General features: G+C 48.7%; 1 protein-coding gene across 2 annotated transcripts in view; it reads right to left on the minus strand.

Moving 5' to 3' along the window:
• NR4A3 (nuclear receptor subfamily 4 group A member 3) overlaps window positions 1-18,091 on the minus strand; it is a 28,972-nt gene extending 10,881 nt beyond the window's left edge. The window contains exons 1-7 of one of the 2 annotated variants that reach the window (XM_040588582.1): window positions 17,703-18,091; window positions 14,995-15,141; window positions 11,475-12,361; window positions 9,135-9,264; window positions 7,994-8,166; window positions 2,524-2,723; window positions 1,139-1,317 (exon numbers count right to left, since the gene is read on the minus strand). In XM_040588582.1, the coding sequence (XP_040444516.1) occupies window positions 1,139-1,317; window positions 2,524-2,723; window positions 7,994-8,166; window positions 9,135-9,264; window positions 11,475-12,359 (1,567 nt within the window). In that variant the 5' untranslated portion in view covers window positions 12,360-12,361; window positions 14,995-15,141; window positions 17,703-18,091. Of the gene's footprint in view, window positions 1-1,138; window positions 1,318-2,523; window positions 2,724-7,993; window positions 8,167-9,134; window positions 9,265-11,474; window positions 12,362-14,994; window positions 15,518-17,702 lie in introns of those variants that run through there. The other variant, XM_040588581.1, reaches the window with a different exon arrangement.
• Window positions 18,092-24,020: the final 5,929 nt, after the last annotated feature.

Genomic DNA, 24,020 nt, shown 5'->3' on the forward strand with positions numbered 1-24,020 from the left:
TCTAATGCCAAAGTCTTGGCTCTAAAAATGCCAGCAGGAATTGGCCAATTTTATTTTTCACATTTGCCATTGAACGTTTTATCTCAGTGTTTCCCTAGCATCATCTCATCCTAGGTAAAATGAAGACTGCAGCTGATATTGTTGAGGCCACTGCCTGCAAACTGGTGCATACCTGAAATGCAGAAGGAAATCAATATCCATCCCAGTGGAACTTACAGCATCCCTGGTAAGGTCCAGCTCAAGGCACACTGAAGCCCTGTCTCACACTAACGACACAGCTGCACTACCAGCTTTTCTGAAATTAGTGTGAGGTTCTCTGTAGAAATGACTGCTGCTCTGACTTCTGCTGTATGGTTGTCAGACTCCCTTGCTCCCTTCCTGTTTCCATCAGCCGTGCCTCTTCAATTGCAAGAAGACCAAGGCATGCAGTGTGTACTTCAAGAGGTTTTGTTGTTTCAGGAATGAGAAAATTAGACTTCATAAGGTTATGCTTCCCCATTTTGTACTTGCTGGCCGGATTTGGCAGATTCCAACATTAGTTCCTGCCATTCACCCCAGCAGCCAGAAGGGGTGATACGGTCACAATGCACACCCAAAAGCTTTTATACAAATGCAGAAGAGGAATTTTTCCTTACTGACCTCTCCAATTTTCTCTCTCAAAAAAGCATTAAATGAAATACCTGCAGTAGCTTGGCTACCAGAAACAGCCTGCCTGCCCTTGTGAAGCACTTTCTGGTCTAGCTATCTTGCCGAGAGATGAGCTGTATAACTTCTAGCTCTCAAGCTACCTTGATATTAGTATTGCTACACAGAAGACCTAGCTCTGGTCATTTCATTAGGCTTTTCAGGGAATTCAGCAAGTATTTTGAACATTTTTGTAGGTGCTACACAATTTGCTTGGAAGCAGTTTGCTTTCTAGAGGCTAGTCCAGGAAAACAATGAAACAGTGAAGAAACAGATTACATTTTAATAGGGGTATCTAACAGCCTAATGTCAGTCCACAATTTCAGCATGGTCATTCCAATGCATAAAATTCATACTCTTTACCCTGAATATAGCTAAGTTACCTGAAATTGCTTGAATCTACATTAAAGCAAAGCACTAGTCTGAAGGTTTCTATTAACAAAGGAGCACTTACCTGTAATCATAGTTAGAGCTGATAAACTTGCTAAGGCTGGGATATCAAGGTTAAGGCTCTTTAAGTTTAAGGAAAAGTCTTTAATAGAGTCGAGCCACTCCCCAAATCCACGAAGGCACTGAAGTCTATGAAGCACGAGTCCATTGCAGAATACAAACTTATCCTCAGCAGTATCAGACCTCAAATAAAAATAATTCAAAAAATTATAAATGCATCTTCTACTTTATAGCAAAATGCATAACCAATATTGAAGTGTCTGTCATTTAAAATCCAAAGCATATTATCCTGAGACATATGTGGGCATTCACGTTTGACAATATGCTTCTCCCTTGGGGCCAAAGTACAACAAACAAGCTTCTATGATTGCTTACTTGGTAGAGTTATAAGCCTGAGGTTAGCTGTAGCATGTGGTGTAGACTGTCTAATTAGTTAAGATTTTGGTCCTGCCCAAAGGCATAAACAGAGAAGACATTTTACATTAAATACTGTATGCTTGAACCAAAGAAATATTAAGTGAGTGCATTTTGAAATACAAAACTAGTAAAAGCTGGAGAAAGAAGAGATTCTGCAACTCTTTGCATTTTCCTCGTCTCATCTGCATTTTTCAGACTGTAAAAATTCATAAGGAAAAAACAATGGAAAATACATGCAATAATGCACCACAATATACATAATGTCATAAACTCTTTTATATGAAAACCTGTGTGCAAGAGAGAGATTACAGCCAAACTCTCCTCTCCTTCCCCTCCCCACTGCCAAAATCCCTGTTAAAAAACGCATGCAAAGGTCATTTTCATCCTAAAGAAACAAGGGCAAAATTCAAATCACTGGTCTGGGATTTTCCCAATGCCTGGAAGTGGTTCTGGTAAAGTGTATTAACTAGTGCTAGACTGACAAACGACTTCTCACTCCATTAAATGACTTAGTATTAATAAGAAAAACGATATGAACAAGATCTTAAATCTGCTTCATCCCTTTCAAAAACAGATGGCAATGATGTGCATGCACAAATGAAGGAGGAAAAGGAAAAAACTTTCATACTGAAGATGCTCTTCTATAGTTTATGCTGATGAGTACAAAGCAAACTTGCTCAAATAGTACCTGAGGATCAATTTCGATTACTATGGAAGAAGAGGATGCGGTATATCAAATAAAAAGAAACACATTAGCAAGACCTATGCTCTCCTTTTAAGTCACTTTCTTGGTTTTCCTGGAGCATAAAACAAATTAAACACCATATCCTTTGGATACAGACATTGCTGATGTTTTGTGGGTTTTTTGGCACAATTGACACTGTTCAAAGATAGCACCACATTTATTCCTTAAAAATATTTTGATGGATGATTTTTCACATCAGCTCAAGAGGAAATGAAATAAATAGTTACCTGATGGAGAGTCTTAGTACAAACAGCTCCAAAAAAGCTGATTCTATGAGTAATGTCTGATCTTCTTTTGGGAGGTCAGTAAATCCTGGGATTTTTTCTGCCCAGCCTCTAGTTATGTCAATGGAGGCAGTCAGAAGATTATAGAACTGTTGTACATGTTCTGCATCTGTGCCTGCAGCGGCCTGATCAGTGGAACAGTACTAAAATGAAAGCCACAGAAAGCAAGGTTATATGCATTTAAGGGCATTCTGTGAAACATACGGTGTTACTTGCCCAACAACATTTCCTTCTGTGGCAAAGCTGGTATTACTATCATAGTAAGTAGGTCTACATCTATCTACCCATTCAACTACCTGCAGGCATTTTGCTATTCAGAGATGTATATTGCAAAAATATTTCCACGTGTATAGAAATTGTTTATCACGTTACAAGTACCTATATGCTATTAGCAAACAGAAACAGGAACCTGGTGGGTAGCATAATTTCCATCATACTAGAAGAGGAATACTATTTAACTTACTACAATTAAACACTTTTCCCATTGATGAATTTGTCTCAGTATGTCCAAAACACAATTTCTTCCAACACCTCTCAAACCGCATTTTATCTGACAGTGATAGAGCCATGTAAGATAAATCACGTTTTATCTGACACATGCAGCATTGCTTCATTTGAATACAGAATTGGTTCAAAGTAAAACAGCTGCCCCATATCACCTCTTATCCTTCAAAGAGAAGCATTTAGGGTCCAGGAGAACCTATTATCCTGCTTATGCGGCCATAACTCTTCCAGACAACCATTCGACAGGCTCAGCTTTCCCATGACCCTCTGAAAGCTCCCTCCCTGCTATCTCCTACTTCCTCACCAGTGGATCCTTGTCACTCCCGTGACATTGCTCTCTCTCTCTCGGCAGAAAATACAACAGGAGCTTTCGTGGCTTAGTCCGATTCTACGCTTGGAAAGTGCTGCTGCGTTTCTGAGCAGGAACTGAATAATCTGGCATTTATCGTAACATCCTCATCATCAGACATCTGGTGGGTTATTTCTGGGAGAGATTTCATATGCACCCTCTCTCTGGGACTCAGCCCAGGCAAGGTTGGGATGGTCCCCATGGCTGAAAGAAGTGTGCACACCCTTTGGGAACAACTTTCTACACGCAGTTAGGGTTTGAGCCCATCAGCCTAAAGGGCTTCCTAGCAACTCCCCAAGCCAGAGTGGAAGCAGAAAGACCCACATCTCTTTCCCAATCAGTAACAGTGGACTGGCAGCCTGGGAGGACCTAATTACAGGCGTGCCACTTGGGCTGCAGATACCACCCAAGCTCCTAACTGCAACCCAAAAGTCAGCTGAATGCAGGAAAGAGAGGGAGGCGGCAAGCAGAACTTCTTGAGTAGGTGTCCTGTACTCTGCCTGTCCTAGTTGGAGCTGGTTGCTGGTGGTAGGTAAGGGATGACGGACACAGTGTCAGAGTCACTAACTTCCTGGAGAACCACAGCAATCCTGGAGACCTCTGGCCATATCTGGGGTACTGGTGCTACCCTGAATAACTCTGGGTTCTGCCTACCCAACACTAGCTGCACGAGTTTCTCATGGTAAACTCCAGCTCACATGCCTGGTCAGCTAGTGAAACACATGCGATCCCTCTTATAAAGTTTATGTGGAGACAAATTCTGCCCTAGCTACTCTGAAGGATCCTGTGACAGTGAAGCACACAGAGGCCAAAATACAGAAAGGATGGGGAGCAGCAGTATGCTGCACCATTTACGTGCTCAGTCCCCCATCTGCGTGGAGCACTTGAGGATGTTCAACCAGTATGAATTAACTACTCCTGGCACTGGACTGCAGCAAGATACACTGGGGTGATTAGTGGGTGGCAAATTATCATACGGTTTTTCAGAGGCCTTGTATATTCTGAACCCTCTTAAAATGAAGCTGCAGAGCAAGCCATGACGTGTGCATCTTGGCTCTGGGAGATGTGCTTTGCTGCACAGGGCTCACTATAACTCCTTTCTACATGGTGAAACCAAACAGGCTGCTGGGAACTCCTGCCTCACCATAGGTACTGTTAAGGCAAAACACATTCTTGATCCTTTAGGCAGTGAAGAGGAAGGAAGAGAAAAGGAAAAGAAAAAAGATACTACCCTAAGTTCATTCTAAATATAACTCATCACAAGTCAGCATAATTATGCCAGGTATTAGTTTGTTCCAAGTATTTATAAAACATTCCTTTGGCAAAAGTAAGGCAAAGTTTTAACATTTTCTAACGAAGCTGAATGCTGCATTATGTCACGTAACTGTGAATGCTACAGTACGGCCCATGTGGGGCACTTAATTAAATGCATTTTAAAAATATATAACCTGTATTTGTTGTTATAGCTTATCCCATAAGAGCAATTTTAGAGGAAAGGTAAAAAATTTTATGCAATTGTGTAATTTTTAGCTGCTGCAATGTCACTGCTTACTACAAAGAGTAAGCACTTACAAAGAATAGCTAAAATAAAGTATTATTTACTTGTAACAGACTTACAAGTATATAAGTAACCATAATCATTACATATGGTTCTGTTTCATGCACCAAAATCTGTGGCTTTTTTCCATGGCTATTTCTTTGAGAAAAGGTGATATTTGACCTAACTTCCAACTGAGACAGCTGGTAAGTCTGCCCTTGGTCAGGAGGCCACAGTATGGAAAGGTTCTGATCTGCGCTTCTTAACCTGCCCTGTACAAACTGGAGTCACAGCAGGAGAAAACCAGAAGAAAAAGCTCTGCCTTTCCTCCCTCACTCAGAGCTCCCTTGGAAATTACATTAAACCCAACTGTTACTCAAGGAGGGGGCTGCACGTGTAGGAAGCAACATTAACTTGTATGGTATATGTAAAGAGATTCAGAACGGCTGATGCTGGGAAGCCTGATAGCACAACATAACTCTACCCCTTGCCTGTTTTCATCAGATCTCCATCAGCTGTTACAGCTGCAAAAGCCTGACAGTAACTCCTCTGCGCAGACAAGGAGCTACGCTTGTTTTTCCAAAAGCCCCAATATGTGCTTTAATTTGTGGCTGAGGAAGGGGGGTGGGGGGGTGGTAGGGGGAATATTATTACCTAAATGCTGCACTCTCCTTCCAAAAAGGCAACATTTCTATTTAAGTTGGTGGCTATTCTGCATGATAAGGACAGCAAGATTTAGTGTCTGTTTCTCATCTTGCTTACTTAGGAGTGGAATTGTACCAGTAAAACAGGTGTGAGACCAGACTGCGGCCCTTGGCCTTTAAGGAGTTCACAAACCAAATTCTCTTCCTAGTAATTGCTTTTTGAAACCAAGTACCTAAATATACCATTGCTGTGGACTGGTAAGTTAAAACCAGTGCTGAAGTGAAAAGTAGCCATGTTCTGAACAGAACTGGTTCCAACCTTGTTTTGGTTGAAAATTCATAGCTTATGTAATTTATTTTGGGGGTTGGGTTTTGGCCTTTTTTTGTGTGTATAGGGTTTTTTAGCGCGAAGGGGTACCCGTTCCTCTCTGAAACTCTTATCAGTATTTTTAAGACAGTCAAGACATTACAGCTTGTAAACGTGAAGACCATGCTAAACATTGAGGTCTTGCCTGCAGAAGTGTTAGGACGGACTGCAAAGCCAGATTTCCCTACCTATCCATTTGTGGTGCTCAGCAGGGTCACAGCCTAACCGAACATGCCATAAATTAGTCTTTACGGGTGCAGGTTTATTCTTCAAAGGGTTTTTTTTAGCATTGTAGTGTGTTTACAGCATATTTCATTTAAGTAATCTCAGTTTTTACATAGTTTGTTTCTGATCTCCCTTAACTTTTCAAAATAAGTATGCTTTATGAAAAACATAAGAACTTATTCATTTCTTCTAGCATATTTTTGTCTTTTCAGTACTGCTGAGCATAACAGACTATTACATATTTTATTCTAAAGAAAAACTTAGATATTACTATGTCCTAAAAGACAATCACACTTAATCTTTCAGCTACCAAGACTAAATTAATTTACTGTCAATCATATGCTTCCTGTAACATCCAACAGAACTGTTCAACAGTTAGATCTATGGACTGTTTTCATTAAAGAAGAAATAATTACTGCAGGACAAAGAAAAAAGTCACATAAAAATACACAGCTTTCATTCAGGTTTTTTGTAAATACAGAAGAACTTTATATCTATAAATAAATAAGTACACAAGGTTAGATACTACTTTCATGGCCTGGGCTATTACATGCCTGCAATTCTGTGGAACCCAGCAGATTTCTGTCAAAGAGCACAGCTCATCACACACCTCGGTATTTGCAGAATGACCCCCTGAGACATTCTGGGTAACTTAACATACGTGTAAATATGGCTAATGCATTCTCCCCCTAAAAGGCTGTCAGATACTGAATAGCTAGATTCTTAATAATAATTGGGAAAATTATATGATTGTAAACTTACAGATTAGCTTGAAGAAAAGATGCTACAGTATGCTTAAAATTGCTAAATGACATGTAAGTATAGTTTAAAATAGAATAATGTAATTTTTATATAATTAAAATGAAATATGTTTTAGTATTAAATATTACTTAGCAACAAGTGATAAATGGTCAATGTAGATGTTCTCTGAGTACAGCTGTAGTTTTTTACAGTCTCTGATTTAATCATATTTCATTAAGGGGAAGGAATTTGATCTTGTTTTTCCTCAGCTGTATTTTTTTCTTTTCCTATATCAACCTGCCTAAAAATGTATTTAACAAGCCACCCCAATGCTGTATTTTAATAACTGTAGAACAGGGTTTTAAGCTTTCAAAATATTCCATGAATATTTAAATGGTGAATATGATAGATTAGAGAACAAGCTGGTAAAGCTTTGCTGAGATAATTTTTTAGAATTTTAATTTTTAAAGGTTTGTTTTACAAATGTGAATTTTACTGAAGAAATAGTCATACCGGAGTATTCAAAGCCAGACCCTGGTCCCATTTAAATAATGGCAAAATTCCTACTGATGTCAATAGAAATGGCCTTATCCATCCAGTTATTATTAGGATGAATATTAGGGAAGTGCTATTAGATTTTAGCCTTCAGAACCTGGAAATTAAGACACTGGATGTAGGAGCACGGCTCCTGAATCTGGTAGATTAATTGATTGTATTGTAACTTCTAGTGTTTTGGCACAGCCTTTTGCAAGAAGAATGCTCTACTTATCCATGCATTTTTGCTGTCACTCACCCATGGAATATACAGCAGTTAACACTGTGATTGAGATCCTCATGATGAATAGTTACTAACAGTAATTTCTACTGCACCTTCTTGCTCCTCATCATCCACCTACCATGAAAAGACATGGCTGGCTGGACAAATTTCTACCCTCATCCAAATTTCACATTTAATTTAATTTTAGCAGAACAACTGGTAAGTAGAGATGCATTTTGCAAATCATTTCTATGTGGAAAACAAACAGGCAAAGAAAAGTGAGACATACTCTTGAATAGTCAAGTTCCCTGGGTGTGGAGTCGGTTAAAGCTCGTACGAGGGCGTTCATCATGCTGATGGGAGGAGAAGGCGGGGAGGGCTGAGAGGGTTCTTGTTGTAAGGGGCTCTTTGGTTTGGAAGGCAGCCGACCTCTTCTCCCTTTCAGGCTGTCGGTACGGACGACTAGGTAAAAAATAAGAAGGGAATCAGTTGTGAAGAAACCAGCAAATGACAGTTCAGAATGAACACCTGCTTTTCTTGCAGTGGCCAGACCAGGAAAAATAAGAGCATCTCCATTTTCAGCACATGCTCCCGATGCCTTTGATTGCAAAGGAACACAAACGATACCAAAATTGCATCAGACATATGATCATAAGCAGCAATGTAGCTGCTTACTTAAAGCCCAGCTGTGTTCCTAGTGTTCATGCTTTGTTTCCAGCACATCTGTGTGCCTGTGGATGTGTGCCCACGCACACACACACACACACGCTCGCTAACTCTATCTACTGCTGAAAGAAAACTGAAGGTGAAACACAAATTATAATGTTCCTACTAATGGTGCACCTTTTAAATGGCAGAGTCATATATGCAAAGTAATTCCAGCTTTCTTGAAGCCTTTGAAAAAATATGGTCATGCTATATAGGTTATATTGTACATGTTACTATTTGCAATGGGACTGCTCACAGAGTATTACTCACATACTTAAATATTTGCAGAATTGGGACTAATGAGTTGATCCGGTTTCCATTTAAATTAATTGCATATTTACAATCAGCTTATGGGAATGAGGCAAGATCCTATGTCAAAATGCACACAAGCCAGTGCAGCCCCCAGTAAGCTAACAAGGGAAGCCAACAGCATTATCGAACAATGTTCAAAGTTAATAAAGGAGACATTTTGTCCAGTGTCAAATTATCCTCTTGTGACCTTGCTGTTCTTGAACTCTGGGGTCTAAAGTCTAAATATGATAATATGGGTGAAAAGAAGAAGATCAATACATTATTACATAAATACACATATTCTGGGGTAAGTTATGAATCCCATCAGTGTAAAATTAATTGTAAAGACATCCATGTCCATACACACATACACACAGATTCATTAAACATTGTATTTCAGTGTCTAGGACGATAATATCAATAGTCCTTACCTTCTTTAACCATGCCGACGCTGAGACACTTCTGAAACCGGCAGTACTGGCATCTGTTACGACGTCTCTTGTCCACTGGACAGTTTTTGTTTGCCAGACAAACATATTTTGCATTTTTCTGAACTGTTCTCTGTGAAAATGCAACACAAAAATAGTAAACTGATTGTTTCTTGAACAACTCAGAACCTGACAAAATGTGTTTTAATTACAACATGAAAAGCGACAGTGCAATTCATATAATTAGATAAAATTAATTTCCTAACACACTAGCCTGCAGGAAAAACAATTTTATTAGTGTTAGCTGCTGACAATGAAAATCATCTAGGATTGTTCTGAAGCAAGTCTCTAGAGACAGGCAACTTTGAATGATAAAATCATATCTGAAATTACCAGGTCATCACATCTACCTTTGGGGATTAGATTATCTCCGCTCTTAATATCCCTATGGGAACAATTTTCTACTTGGTTCATTCCCTTGATTATTGCTGACCTTATTAAAATAAAATCAAAATGATCTCCAATGTACTTCTCTTGCTATCACTATTGTTAGTCAAATACCACAATAACTGGTTTGGTTAGCCATTAAAATCATCAGGGAGAAAAATAAAAATACCCAGAAACCCCTACAAAATACATGTAGTGAAATATTTCTGGGAAAGCTAACCTGACCTGGGGAAAAAAACCCACAGAATTATACTGTAGTCACATACATTTAACTAACCTTAAATTGATCTTAAAACCATACAATAAATTTAAAATTTGTAAAAACCTGGTAAGCCTTGAGAGAATGTAACAAATATTGATGCAAAAATGTATTATATGTTTCCATACTCAAAATCAAAGATACATCAATAAAAAACTTAGCACCAAAACAAGGCATTAATAGGAAAGACATCAGAGCAGGCACAAATGTTTCAATTCAACATTCAGTATTAAATCTTTCACTGCAATTAAATTAATGGATAAATATTATTTTGTAATTTGTGTTCCTTTTCAAATAACAGCCTCAATGTACTAAATTTAAAAGACACAGCAAATATTGTTCATTGCACTTTGGAGCTGAAAACTGTTTAATTTTGCAGAATAAGATCTAGGTACTACTCCAAATCAAGGATATGGTACTGATTTCCACAGGTGCAGGATCGGGCCCATAAGAGCTGCTATTTCCAGGTCATTTGTGTTCCTTTTTCTAGTTATATTTAAATAACAAACGAGTTACATAGGAGATGGGTATTTTACCATGTTGTCGAAGGATTATTATGAAGTAACATTAGCAGCTCTGTCTACAAATAAAAAAAAAATTGTAAGCCCTCCCTCCAACTATTTTTGGACTATTTTTGTTCCCATCTTTTACCAGAACAGGGGCATGACTGCTGTCTTTGCAGGAAGGAACATAACAAATCAACCCCAAACACATCAAATCTTAAACATGCTGCCCAGAACCATCACACCAAAAGTATATCCCAAGTTCTTCACTGAAAACAAGCTATTTCTGAAAATAATACTGCAATCTGAAATCATTTTTCTGAAAGGAAATTACAAAGCACCCATATCTAAGAGCAAAAGAGAGTACTCCGTTCTTAAAAATGTAAGCACAAAGTTTCCACTGAGAAACTGCCATGTGTGAGTTATTTGTGTTGCTATTCAGCTGCAAAGCCTTCTCCGTTACCGATCAGGCACCGGGACCCTGTGCAGTGCTTAGTCACTGCTCTGCAAGCAGCTTCCCACTGGTGAGGACTCACTGGGCTCCCCAGCTGAAGTGTAATGATGAGGCAGCCACCAAGTAAAACCAGAAGCGCTTGGGTGTCCCGTGTACGAAATCAGTTTCTTCCTGGTGCCGACCCCACAGCCCTCCTCACCCCAACCGCCCCAGCACGGCAAACGGCACTGCTGCCATCCACTGAAATACTGACTTTTATGATATCAGGGTTCCTTTTCTCACTCCAAAATGAGTTTTAACAGGAACAAGGGATTGAGTAAAACCCAGGCTGCACGTATTCCAGGTGAGCTTCACTATAGAATAAATGCAGTTTATAGCTCAGAGAGGGGTGACCTGTGCTGCGCTGGGGGATGCTGGCAGACCGGAGATGTGGTTTGCCCAGCTCACTGCCACAGCCCTTCCTCAGCAGAGAATGGCTCATCTTCTTACCCTACGGAGGGCTCGCTTTGGCCTTCTTCAAAAACCCTGGGTAGGTGTCCATCCCGCCCTGCTGGGGGCCCTGAGCCTGGACACACAACACCCCGAGCTCCCCAGGCGAGGAGCAGGGGCGTGCTGGGGCAGGCGGGGAGGGAGGGGGGGCTGGGGGAAGCAGGGAGGGGAGCAAACAGCAGAGCTCTCACCTTAAAAAAGCCCTTGCAGCCCTCACACGTCCGTACCCCGTAGTGCTGGCAGGCGGCATTATCTCCACAGACGGCGCAGGTGCCTTCCCCGGATGAGGAGCTCCTGCTGGGTGGAGACGGGAGGCCGCTGCTGCCGCCACCACTGCTCTCACCCATCAGGCTGGAGGTGGCTGCGTTGAGGCCGAGCGGTGAGAAGGCTAAGGTGGCTGGCCTTTTGGCCAGGTGAAGCCCGTAGGAATGGCCCTCCATGGGCGCCTGGCTGGCGGCGGGTCTGTCGGAGCCCAGGGGCAGGCTCAGGGAGGCAGGGTCATAGCACATGTGTGTGGCCGTGGCCGGCGTGTGGGGGGGCGAGTGCTTGAAGTGGAAGAGGGGGAAGCGCGGAGGCACGGTCTTCATGGGCGCGGCGTCCATCAGGTGGCCGGGCGGCAGGCAGGTCTGCGTGGGCTGCAGCGGGGGCTCATCCCACAGGCTCTGGTGAGAGGGGAAGCCGGGCGTGGTGGGCGTGGAGGGCGGGGATTGCTTGAAGTACATGGAAGTGCTGGGCATCCCCTCATCCGTGGAGGGTGGCAGTGAGGGCTGGTATGGGGAGAGCCGCGTGTCTTCCATCTTTATGAGGGGCCTCTGGCCAGAGGAGGCAGATTGCATTTGGTAGAGGCAGGAAGGCTTGAGCTCATAGCTGCCAGAGTAACCCTCCATAAAGGTGCTGAAGCTGGGAAGGGAGGTGGTGGCAGTGGCGGTGATTTCGGTACTGCTCAGGTCCATGGTCAGCTTGGCATAGTCAGGGTTCATGATCTCTGAGCTGTACTCCGAGCCATACGCATAGGTCTGAGCTGCATAATTTGAACCGGGCGGTGAAGGGCTATACTGCGCTTGCACACAGGGCATATCTGCAAGGGCAAAGGGCAACGTTAGCAACAAGTCCAGCACACTGAGGCTGCGGCCCAGGCCCTTGCGAACGTCTTTCCTAGAAGCTTTCCCACACGTCACGGAGCTAGACACCCGACTCCCACTCTGGCCTGGACAGGCGACAGATAAATCAGCCTCGAGTCTTTGCCTTTCAACAAGAAATAGGCATGGGGCATCGACTAAGCATTAGGTATTAGGGAGCCAGCTCTCAGCTAGTTGCGGGAACAACACGAATTTATACCAGCGTCAGTGAGAGAAGACTCCATCTCAAGCTGCCCTGCATCTGCTGCTTAATATACATAGGTGTCAATGAGAATTAGATAAGCAGAATGAAAACAGTTTGTGGCTCTAAATCTATCTCAGTATGCACGCAACTGTGCCGTAAAATTTTCACGAAGGGTAAACAAGATTATCAAATGCATAGTATTAAAATTATATTTTAAAAGAAACAGCATCTGCAGTGCATGCCACAGGAATGGCTCGAATCACAGTGTTTGCTACTTAGGACTTGCAAACATCAATTTTGCTTACTCAGCTCTGGGCCTTTGAAGCATATTTCTGGTCAGCTAATAATTTAAGGTTGCTGCCTAACTAGTAGTTTCAAAGCTTATCTGTGGTACAACATTCTCCTAAAAAAGTGGGTGGTACAACATACCCTTAAAATTGCAAAAATGTAAGAGAAAAAGTATGTGGTATTTCTGTTTCTGTCTTCATGGGAAAGCAAGGTTGAGGCTGCTAATATAATTGTTTTTATCCATTAGTCATAAAAGTTAATGTGGTTCACCAATAGCTGGGATGGTTGAAGCAACACAGTGTCTGGCTATAAAGATTTGATTTTGGTTTTCTTTTACATTTCCTACTAGCCTGCTCTTTCCTTTGCTGCTCTCAGGAAATAATGGACCCAGTTCTGCAATCCATCTGAGGTTTGCCTGACTAAACACTGCGAGACTCTAGCCCAATATTTGCAACCCAAACTAAAAGTGCATGGTGTGTTTTGGTTCCACAGCAGAGGAATAAAATGCATCAATTAGTATACATTCTGTTGTGAAGAGAAAAGTAAATATGGAGAAAACGTATATCAAAATTAAGTGCAGTTCATCTCTTCTTAATTGTGGTAATTTGTATTCCAAAAGCACTTGAGAAACAATTCATACTGAAAAAAAAAAAAAAAAGCTGCCTTGAAAATAATGAGGTTTTCCTCGGTATTTTAAGAACTCCCTTCACTTACTATTTTAAAATATTCACTTGAGCCTGGCATGCAGGAGTCCAAATAATTTGTATTAAATCAACTTTTAATTCTTTCCTGCCTGCTTTTCAGATAAACATGTTTGAACTAAGCATGATATTTCAATTATTGTCCTGTCACAAACCATTCATATCTTTCTTCTTCTCCAGAAAACATTAAAAACTGAGAAAAAAATAGTGCTGAAATTAAGACCTTCCTGCTTGTAAATCCAAATGCTTAAAGTAAAAAGCAGGACAACCCTTTCACAAGCCTTGCCTCCCAATGTTATTTATGTATTTTTCTACCGTTCTCTTTTTTTTCCCTAGCAGTTTCTGCCCATGCCATTCCACGCACACACATTTAATGGCAAGTCCTATTATTATCATTTGTTAAAGGACTGCCTGTTAAAACATAGTGATTAGTGCTTAATCAGGTAAAAAGAGAAAGACATTCCTTCCACACACCTCCACTGAGAACTGACTGAGGAATACAACGGAGCGAGCGGACAGATAATGTCACAAGTGGATGTGTTGATACACAGCCCTGTGAAGGAAAAAGGCTTTTTTGCTAGCCTAGAAAATGAGCAGGAGTTCAGGGAAACAGATCATTATGGTTTTTTTCTGTGCTCTTCTGAGCATAACAGGGTTATGTCACTGAATTCTGTGCAAAGTGGAGTAAGAAAACAGAAGTCTAAAATAAGTTCGACCTCAGGACAGAAAAAATATCCCTAACCTAAAGGTCTGGTCTCTCCTGGTTCTGCAGGACTCCTCCTACCTTGCCCTTTGCCAGCACACTTGACTAATTCTAACCCCTACTTTTCCACTTAGAGAACCAGTATTAATTACCCAGCAAAGTAAATAACCTGGCATTTTTTCTTCTTTATCCAACAATATAAAAAAAAAAGCCAACCAAAAAAAAACCCCAAAGAACACCAAATACCCACAGGAGGCGCATTGAAGAGCAACCTGTCATCAATGCCCAAATGATGGTAGGGACATTCGGAGCTCGTTATTCTGCTACCTTTGCGAGAGCTCGACGTGCGGGATGCCCAGTTCCACGCCAGGGAAGCTGGGCTCCTCGCAGGGACGCCAACATCCCACCCATTTTCCCCTTCGCTCCGGCACGTCTCGGGCTGGGGGCTTGCCACCGCCATGTGCCCTGACGCGGCATCGCTAAGAGCGCTGCCCAGATCCATTTGGGATCCAAACGCCCCTCGGCCCCCGTACGGGACGCCGGGGACCGATGATGCCGAACGGATTTGGGAAGGGTAGGGGCCGCGGCAGGATCTCCCGCACACACACACACACACACTCCTTCCTCCTCCTCCTCCTCCTCCCCCTCCCTGCCGGGAGGCGCCGGCCCGCCCGGCCCCGCGGAGCGGCAGCTTACCTGGCGGGTATCTTGCGCGCTGAATGGTGGGGCTGGAGGTGCGGGCGGCGGCGGCGGCGGGCGGCGGGCTGGGTGCCGGCTGGGACCTCTCTGCGGAGGCGGGTCTGGGGCCTGGCCTCGGCTGAGGGCGCTCTTCCGACCCGGGCTCTGTCCGCCAGCGGCGGGGGGAGAAGGCAGGGTCAGGGGGCGGCGGTGCCCGGCGGGGCAGAGGGCGGCCCCCCCGCCTCTCCCCGGCGGGACGCGGGGGCACCTTCCCCCGTGCTCGCACGGCAAAGCGCTCGCCTCGCCCCGCGGCGGGGCAGGGGCGGCCGGGCGGGGAGCGCGGTTTTGCCGGCTCCCGCCCCCTCATCGCACAAAAGGCAGAAAGCAGCGGGCTGGGACAGCGGAGCTGCCGGTTAGTTCCCCGAGCAAGGAGCCTAGGGAAGGCAAGAGGAGAGCCTCGGGCGGGGTGACTCCAAGGAGCGGAGCAAAGCATCCCCGCGCGTCCGCTTCCCCGCGGGAACTTTCTTTTCCCGGGGAGGAGGGACGGGCGGGAAGCAGGCTGGAAGTTTCTACGCGCGGTACCTGCCGAGCTCGAGGGGTACCCTGCCAGCCCGGTAACCGACGGCGTCTCCGGGCCCCGCGGGACGCCCCGCGGTCACCACCGTGGGCGCGGGGGAGGGAGTGCGGCCCCGCCGCGTACCCCCGGCTCGGAGGAGCCGCCCGGCTCTGCCAGCACGGCCCGGGGGCTCCGCGGCAGCGCGGGGGATGCGCGGCGGCGCCGGCCCCTGCCCACGGGAGCCGCTCCCCGGCGACTCCTTCTCCCGTTCCTCGTCCTTTTTTCCATTGCCTTCCCCGCTCCCCTCTCCTTTGATCCCCCCACTCCCCCACCCCTCGCCAGCTCCCGGGATGTTAAGTGATTGTCAGCTCATCCCTTTCTCTTCCCGAGGGTTTTGTTCCCTGCCGAGCTCCGGCGACGCGGCTTCCCGCTCGGCGCGGAGCGCCCTGGGGCTCCTCCACCCCCCGGGCCGCCGGTTACCTAGAGACACTCGCTGCGCTTTAACCATGCAACACCCCTCGGACTGCAGCCGCCCGAGCCAGGAGCGCAGCGCCGTAAGGGCTGTAAATTAGGAGGAAATAACTACCCTTGTCAAAGCTCTTTTCTTCCTCCGTGCACTTTACATTCAGCCCCGAGTGACACCCCTCCCCACCCTGTAATACGAGGAGGAAACCGTGAAATACTCCATTGTGATTGTGACTTCTTCAGGCGAGTTTCGAAACCTTCATTTACCCGGGAGGGACCGCGGAGGGGGAAGCTCCATTGAATTAAAAAGTTTTGAGCTCGATTTCCACCGCCGGTTAGCTCGCGATTTGTTTTTTTGGGGGGGAGGAATCGCCCCGAGCCGCACGGTCACTCCAGCAAACATCCACGAGCTCGCGTGAGATTTCACCTCCGAAGGAACCGTCTCGTCTGGTTTAGTCCATTGTTTTTTTACCGGGGCTTGACTCCAGCACACAACGGTCTCCACGGAGGAGAGAAAAATAGGGCGAAGAATGTAATCGATTGAAGCGGCTTGGATAAAAGTTAGCGATTCATTCCCAAACTTTTTTTTTTATTTTCTGGAGAAAAAAAATCCGATCCCAACACGCCACCACCACCCCCAGAAAACAGCGTTTTCCGCCCTTTCCCTGGGAAATATCCTCGCACGTAATCCATCGTCTCCAAAAATTGCAAGTTAAATAACAGCGTTATTAACTAGCCGCGCGAAGGTGAGCCGCATCTCCGCCCGGGACAGAGTATCGCGATAATGCCGTCCCGATAACTGTCCCCCGACACAGTATCACAAGCCAACTCTTTCTCTCCTCTTTCCAAGACTGAAACTTATTTCGCAGCTCGGGGGGGGGGGGGGGGGGGGGGGGGGGGGAGAAGGCAGCGGCGCGGCGGGGCAGGGAGCGGGGCAGCCCTGGCTCCCCGCACGGGGCCACCCGTGCCGGGGCACCGCGGCCCCTCGTTACGGCTTCTGACCTCCGAAGGGAAAAGTGCACATTTCCGAGGAGCAGATGCCGGGCAGACGTGCCGAGCAAAGATCCCGTCTCATTTCAATACAGTATGTCACATTCCAGCAATTACCTCTTGGGCGAGCTCTTTCGGGCTGCCGAGGGGGGCTGCTTTCTCCCGGGGTGAGATTAGATCAACCTGCCCCGCCGCCCCTATTAGACAGCTCGAACTTCTGCAAACAAAACCACCTATTTCCCAAGCGCGGTTAAAGGAAGGAGACAAATTACTGCCATTCATCACCGGCGCTGTAAACTCCCCGCCGCCGCCGGCAGCATCATTTCCATGACAACAACTAGCAGAAATACCTTAGTACCACCGGCTCCGGCTCCCGCTCCTCTCACCCACAGCCCTCCCGTTTGCGAGGGACGGCGGTGCCCCGGGCACGGCGGGGGTTGCGGAGCCGCCCGGGAGGCTCGGAAGCCGAGCGGCAAATGAGCATCCACGGAGCGGGGGGGGGGGGGGGGGGGGGGGGGGGGGGGGAGGGGGGAGGGGGGGGCGGAGGAGAGGGAAAAGTTTCAGCGAGAGCCCGGCACGGCAGCGCGTCGGCTGAGCCGCATCGCCCGCCGACGGCATCTCCCGAGCATCTACCCCGGCAGCGCAACTTTCCCGGAGTGGGGACACGTCGCGTTGTCCCTCTCCCTCAGCTGCTCCCGTTCATTCGTATACGTACTCGGTTGCTGTGAAGGTTCCGTCTTTACATCTAGTTTGTAGGTGCCCGCTTCCTTAAAGGCGCATGTAGGCGCTGTCCAGCGGCAGGACCCGAGACACAAAACCCCGGAGACTCCCGGCGGCTGCAGGTCCGGAGGGTGCGTTATCCCGAGGCATGGAAAAGGATTGCAAAAGCCTGAGGAGCCAGCAGCCCGTCCCCGGGCGGAGGGAGGGAAGGAGCAGGCGGGCGGGCGAGGGATGCCGAGCCGCCGCCGCCGCGATGTGCCTTTGTGTGTGTGCGGCGGGAGCCGGGCCGGGACCTGCGCCCGTGTCCCCGGTGCGAGTGCCCCGGGGTGCGCGTGTGCCTGCGCGGAGAGAGGGGACGGAGGCGCCTCTCTGCGCTGCTCTCCCGCTCCCTCTCTCTGAACGTCATTTATGTGAGAGGAGCCCTAGCGGCCTCTCCATAGAGCGGCTGGAATGCGAAACGTCAATAGTGACGCCATGGGAGCCTGACGCTACTGACCCCCCCCCCCCCCCGCCCCAGTGTGTGCGCCGCGCTCCCGCCGCACCGTGCCGTGCCGAGCCGTGCAGAGCCGCGCCGAGCCGTGCAGAACCGCGCAGCGCGCATGAGGCGGGCGCTCAGCGCGGCCGGCAGCGGGACGGGGCGGCCGGCCGGCCGCCACAGCCGGGCGAGTCGCTCCCGAGACAGATTAAAATTACTATTACTGTAATTATTACTGCTATTATTATTACTAACAACAGCAGCGGTCGTGTTGTGCTGTTTTGCAAACGCAGCAGCGCTCTCCTGGAGTGGCTGGAGGGGGAAAGAGCTCTTGGTTAATCAGTGGCACTTTCAGGATGAATTATTAAACGCTTCTTTTTTTCTTTTTACTTTTTTCTTTTTCCCTTTTTTCTTTTAATCTTTTTTCTCTTTCTGCTACCTCCTTTTTTTTTTTTTCTTTTCCCGTCCCTTCCCTCCCCCTCTCTTTTTATATTCTTATAAAACTTTCCAGCACGCACGGGCGAAGAGCAGGTTGCGGGCGGTGCCGCTGGGAGCGGGCGCTCGGGCGAGCGGCCCCGGGGAAGTCCGCGCTGCCGCCTGCGTGTGTCTGTGTTCGTCTGGGGCACCGGGCCTGGGCGCTGGGTGCCCCGTCGCCAGCGGCCGCTCCGCCGCCGCGCCCGCTGCTGTATTTAGTTCTGCCGCCGGCAGCGGCAGCCGGGCCGTTTGCGAGTGTCATTGCGGCCGTTATGGCCGTTGCTTGCTGTGCTTGTGCTTCATACGGTCGGGCTCTGCGACACGCGTTCTGCCGACGGGCGCCAGGGCGCTGCGGGGCCGGGGGCGAGCGAGGCGCCCCGCTTGGCGCACGCCCGCCGCCTCGAGGAGGAGGGACCGGCGGCGGCGACACTTTCGCTTTGGCCGCTCGGGACTCGTCGCTTCTCGCTCCACCGGCCTCTCACCGGCACCGCCGCAGACCGCCCTGCTGCCCGGGGCGGCGGGGAAGGGAGGCCGGGGCCAGCGCGGCCCTCGGCGGCTCGACTCGGCGGACACGTACGGGCCCGGGATCCCCTTCCCGAGGCGGCTGGGCCTCCCTCTCGGGCCGGCGCCGCTGCCAGGCCCCCGCCGCGCTCCCCCCCCCCACCCCGGGGGAACCCGCCGGCCGCCGGGCTCCCCGCGCGGCGACACTTCCCGTCCGGACGCAGCCAGCCCCCGGCGGGGCCAATCAGCGCCTGCACGTCACCGCGGAACGCCATCCTCGTGCCGCCGCGGCCAATCCACGCACAGGACGCGGCGGGCCCCGTTCCGAGGGGCGGGGCGTAACGGGCTGACGCACGGCAGCCGCGTCATTGACGCAAGCGGCGTTGCTAAATTTAGCCGCCGGGCCCCGTGCAGGGCGATCGGGATCGCGCGGGGGAGGGGGCGGAGCCGGAGCCCATTGAGCGGCGGCGGCGGCGGGGCGGGCGGGCGCGCGGGGCTATTTTTGGGCCCCCCGATTGTGATCCGGCCAAACCAAATATAGACGCGGGCGGGTATTTATAGCGCCGGCGAGTCCCATTGTCGTGGGGCCACGCCCCCGCCCGCGCCCGGCTTCCTCTGCGCAGGGGGTGGAGTGCGGGGCCGCGGGGACCGCCCGCCCGCGGGGACCCCGCCGCGCCCACGCAGCCCCCCCACCCCCTGCACACACCGACACCACCCTCCCGGCTGCCCCTCGCGACTCTGCGCAGGGGACAGAGCTGCGCCCGGGGACGCCGCTCCCGGGTGTCCTCCACCCGCAAAAAAATCCGCGGCGGGCAGCGCTTGGCGCCTGGCCTCCCGCTCGGCCGGTGCGGCCGGGCTGCCGGTTCGGGGCGATTCCCTCGGTGCAGCTCGCGCTGCTATCCCATCCCGTCCCGTCCCATCCCCGCCCTCCCCCCGGCGCACCACTTGACACTCTGGGCGGCGGAGGGGCTGGAGCCAGCATCCCCTCGCCCCGCCGCCGAGGGACACGCGTGGAAGCGCGGGGTGTTTCCGCGGCGGGGATGCCCCGCTCGGCCGCGGCGGGGATACCCCCTGCCTGACGCAACGGAGCGGAGCAGGGGCGGCGGCGGGCGCGCATAGCGCGGCGGTGACCTCATGGCAGAAGCGGCGGCTGGTTGGGAGTCCTCCCCCCGCCCCCCCCCCCCCCCCCCCCCCAACCCCCCCCTCCGCCTGTTGAGTAAGCGCCGGGAGAAGTGAAAATGCCATGACGGGCCGGTGCGCTCATCCCCGGTGCTGACACGCCGCGAGAAGGGAGATTCCCTTTGATGCCGCTGCCGTCGTGGGCGGCTGAGGGCAGGGGAGGAGAGAGGGTGGCACTTTCCGCCCGCCGCTCACCCCGGGCACCGGCCCAGATAAAAATACTCCGCTTTCCATGCTGTCATTTCTCCTTTGCATCGCGGCCTCTCTGCTGGGAAAGGGGCTCCGCGCAGCGCGGCCGCCGCCCCGGGGCTGTGCCCCCCGCCCTCCCGGCGAGCTACCCCCCAGTATCGGTCACACTGCCATCCCGAAACGCGCAGCCCCGCACCGGGGGTGTGTGCAAGCGCAAAATGTCGGTACCGGCTGGACGGTCCCAGAAACCGTATTGGCCACCCCTTTCCCATCCCCCGGGTAGCCCGTGCAACTTCGCAGCTTGCTCGAGCCGTTCCCATCTCCCACGATGTGGAAACATCGTCATGCAAGAAGGCTAAAAAAAAAAACCCACCAAAAAAAAATCCAAACCAACAAAAAAACCCAACCAACAAAACCCACCCCAAACCCCAAACCGGCAGCAAGAGTGCTTTGAAAGCCTTTAAAATAATCCTCGAAGTGCTATTTAAAGAACCACTACACAGGAAATGGGATATTTGGAGAAAATGGTTAGAAAGTGGTGCGGGGAGCGCTATGTGCTTCGGGGGGGTCCGGGTGTTGCAGAGGGTGCTGGGCACCCTGCTCTCCCCGGCCCGCTGCGCTGCTGTTCCTGGTGACCCATGGGGTCACCCGCCACACACTTCCAAAGTGGCGAGAAGGAAGTCCTTCATGCAAGGAGCTCCCAATCCATGGATAAACACCGGGGCAGAGGGAAGAGATAAGGGGACAGGAACAACACGAGGTGAATTGTCTAATTGGTGTGTACATGTCGGCTTGATTCACTGGAGGTGGTGGCGCAGGAGCGAGGGCCAGAAGGATGCTGTTCCCCGGGCTTACTGGATAACTCAGGATAATCAAACCAGGCGCTGGAGGCTGTGCAGTGAGGGAAGGAAGCCTGTAGCAATGTGGAGGAGAAATAAAGCTCCGGGAGGCGAGGAGGGTTGTTGAGGGACGTTTTCTGGGTGATGCCAGAGTTGGGGAGACTGAATATTATGTGGGGGGGCACTGGGAGCAAACAATGTGGAGAGGCTGAGGGGTTCACTCCCAGTGTCCACCCACGCGTTTCCATTTATGGCCAAATAACCTGATGGTAACTCCTTATCAGAATTTACTGTTGACTTCTCTGAGACCAGAGTTTGTGCGGTCCAGGCCAGTCTTTAGGCTGCAAATTTCTGGGACCAAGGCAATGAAAATGTCACTGGTTTTAGGCTTTTACGCATAATCCAGACATCCTGACCAGCTGCCATCTATCTGGAGGCACCTAAATTCAGCAGTGCCATAGAAGTGCTCTTGGGAAGGTCACCTAGTCCAGCCTCCTGCTCAAAGAGTATATCCCCCTGCATTACTTACAAATGTCCCCATCTTCCTCCAACAATAGAAACCAATTGTTCCTCTGCCTAAATGCCACCTTCTAGGAAAAGGCCGAAAGAGGAGTCAGTTGGTGCACCCAAATTACATGGTAGCTTGGTAGACTTGCACAGAAATCCAGATTCACCTAGTTTGTCTGGGGCAGGGGGGGTGAGTGTGGGGATGGGAAGGGTCAACCTACATTCCCCACCTCCCAGGAGATTGCTGTAATCCCTGCATCATTCTGGGTGGCATCTCACCCACCCGTTTGAAGTGGTGAAACTGCTTCCAGGATTGTGTACAAGCACTGTAGTCTAGTGCTTCAGGCTGTCTGCTGGGATGGAGGAGATGTGTCTATCCATTCCTGCTCCAAGGATGGCTTGTGTTATTTTATGCTAAACACCTACAGTGTGAAAACACTGCCATGGCCTTACATGAACTTTCTTGCCTGATTAATCCCTTCCTACTGAGCATGGTTTCTATAGCAAAAGCTCCTTTCCCCTCTGTACCTTCCTAGACAACCAATAACCTGGTTCTCTCGGGTAATGGTCAGTGTGGATTTGAGTCTCTTCAGGCAGAGAAAGGAGCTGAAACACGGATCTTCTCTTTTCTAGGAAGTGCTGTAACTAACAAAGCTACAGTCAACAGAAGGTAGGACCCACCTTCTTCCAGCTGTGTCTTTGAAAAAACTTATAGGTGAGCATCTTCAAGATAGGATTCTGACACCCTGAGACTTCATGCAGTCCTAATCTGCATATCCTGCCTCCAGAGGGGCAGGATTTTGGGATGTGGCCCCTGTCAACTTGTTGCAGGTAGTCTGCTTTGTACCCTTTTATCACCCTGCATGCCTGCAAAGAGTTAGATGATTAATTTGGATTTCTGGATTTCTTTCTGGGGATGGGGCACTAAAGAAAACAATGCAGTTCTTAATTTGGTCACCTAAAACCCTGTTGGATTTAGGTCTGAATCAGAATCCTACCATGGTATCCTGCCATTCAGAAAATAAATGTAACAGGTTCTGGTGCTGATCAAGGTGACTAAAGTCTTGAAAATAGGATGTGATCCTGGTCAAAATGACACCTAGCTGAGTCTGGATAGCCTGGAACAGCAGTTCTGCCTTGGCTGCCTCACGTGGTTAGGGCAGCAAGTTTCCATATGTGAGGTAGCATGCTGCAATAGGCAGTCAGGACACTCAGTGTATCACTGCTGTGTTTCCAAACTGAAAGAGGAACTTATCCTGCCTCCTTTGTTTGAAAGGTGCCCTCGTCATACAAAGGTCATGGTGGGGAAGCAGGGAAGGCCTAGCTTAGCCTTTGGTGGTGTGTTTGGCAGGGGGTACCCCCTGCCAAAACTGAATCGTAGTCTTGACTAAATTAAATCCCAGTCTAATCTAGCCTGCCGTCATACTTCTACAGTCAAAAGTTTATATTTTCTTTTCCCAAGTTAAAAAAATGTTTGAGTGGTTTATGCTGAGATTTTCCAAGTGACTATAATTGGATTGAGGCCATGCGTTGGAAATTTTTGCCCCAAAGGAAGAAATTTTGAGAAAGATTCAAATGATTCAAACGCAGTCTTTTATGAATGTTAGAAATATGCGCAGTATGCTTTGTTCACAATAGCTCTGTTTTCCCAGACAGAAGCTCCACCAACTGGTGGAATTGCCCTGGAATTCTGCAATACCACAGATGGGGAGGCTTGAATATTCCTGGACTGACTCAGCCTCTTCACTTTGCCTGACTTGTAAAACAATAGGCAATTCTTTCTTGCTTGTGGAGATCCAAAACTAAAAGTAAAGGAGGTCGTGTATTAACAAAAGGAACAACTGCCTTGCAGACAAACCCACAGACCAAACTGTGGTCACACTAAGCAGAGGGGCTGTTGAGAGTCTAATTCCTACTGCCCATGTAGGGCATTAGGAATGGGAGAAGCCAGAACTAGACAAGGTTCAGACATGCAAGCATAGCACATTATTAAATAAGATGAAGAAGCATTCAGAGGGATCTTAAATAAAGTACATTAATTATGTAGTAATGAAACAGCTTTAAACTGGCTTTATCACGGATACACAAGAACTACATGTTGCATTGGCCTTGACTCTTTCAGAAAGACAATCTTAATTGATTGTGTTCA

The sequence above is a fragment of the Falco naumanni genome, chromosome 3 (assembly GCF_017639655.2).
Source record: "Falco naumanni isolate bFalNau1 chromosome 3, bFalNau1.pat, whole genome shotgun sequence".
Taxonomy (NCBI): domain Eukaryota; kingdom Metazoa; phylum Chordata; class Aves; order Falconiformes; family Falconidae; genus Falco; species Falco naumanni.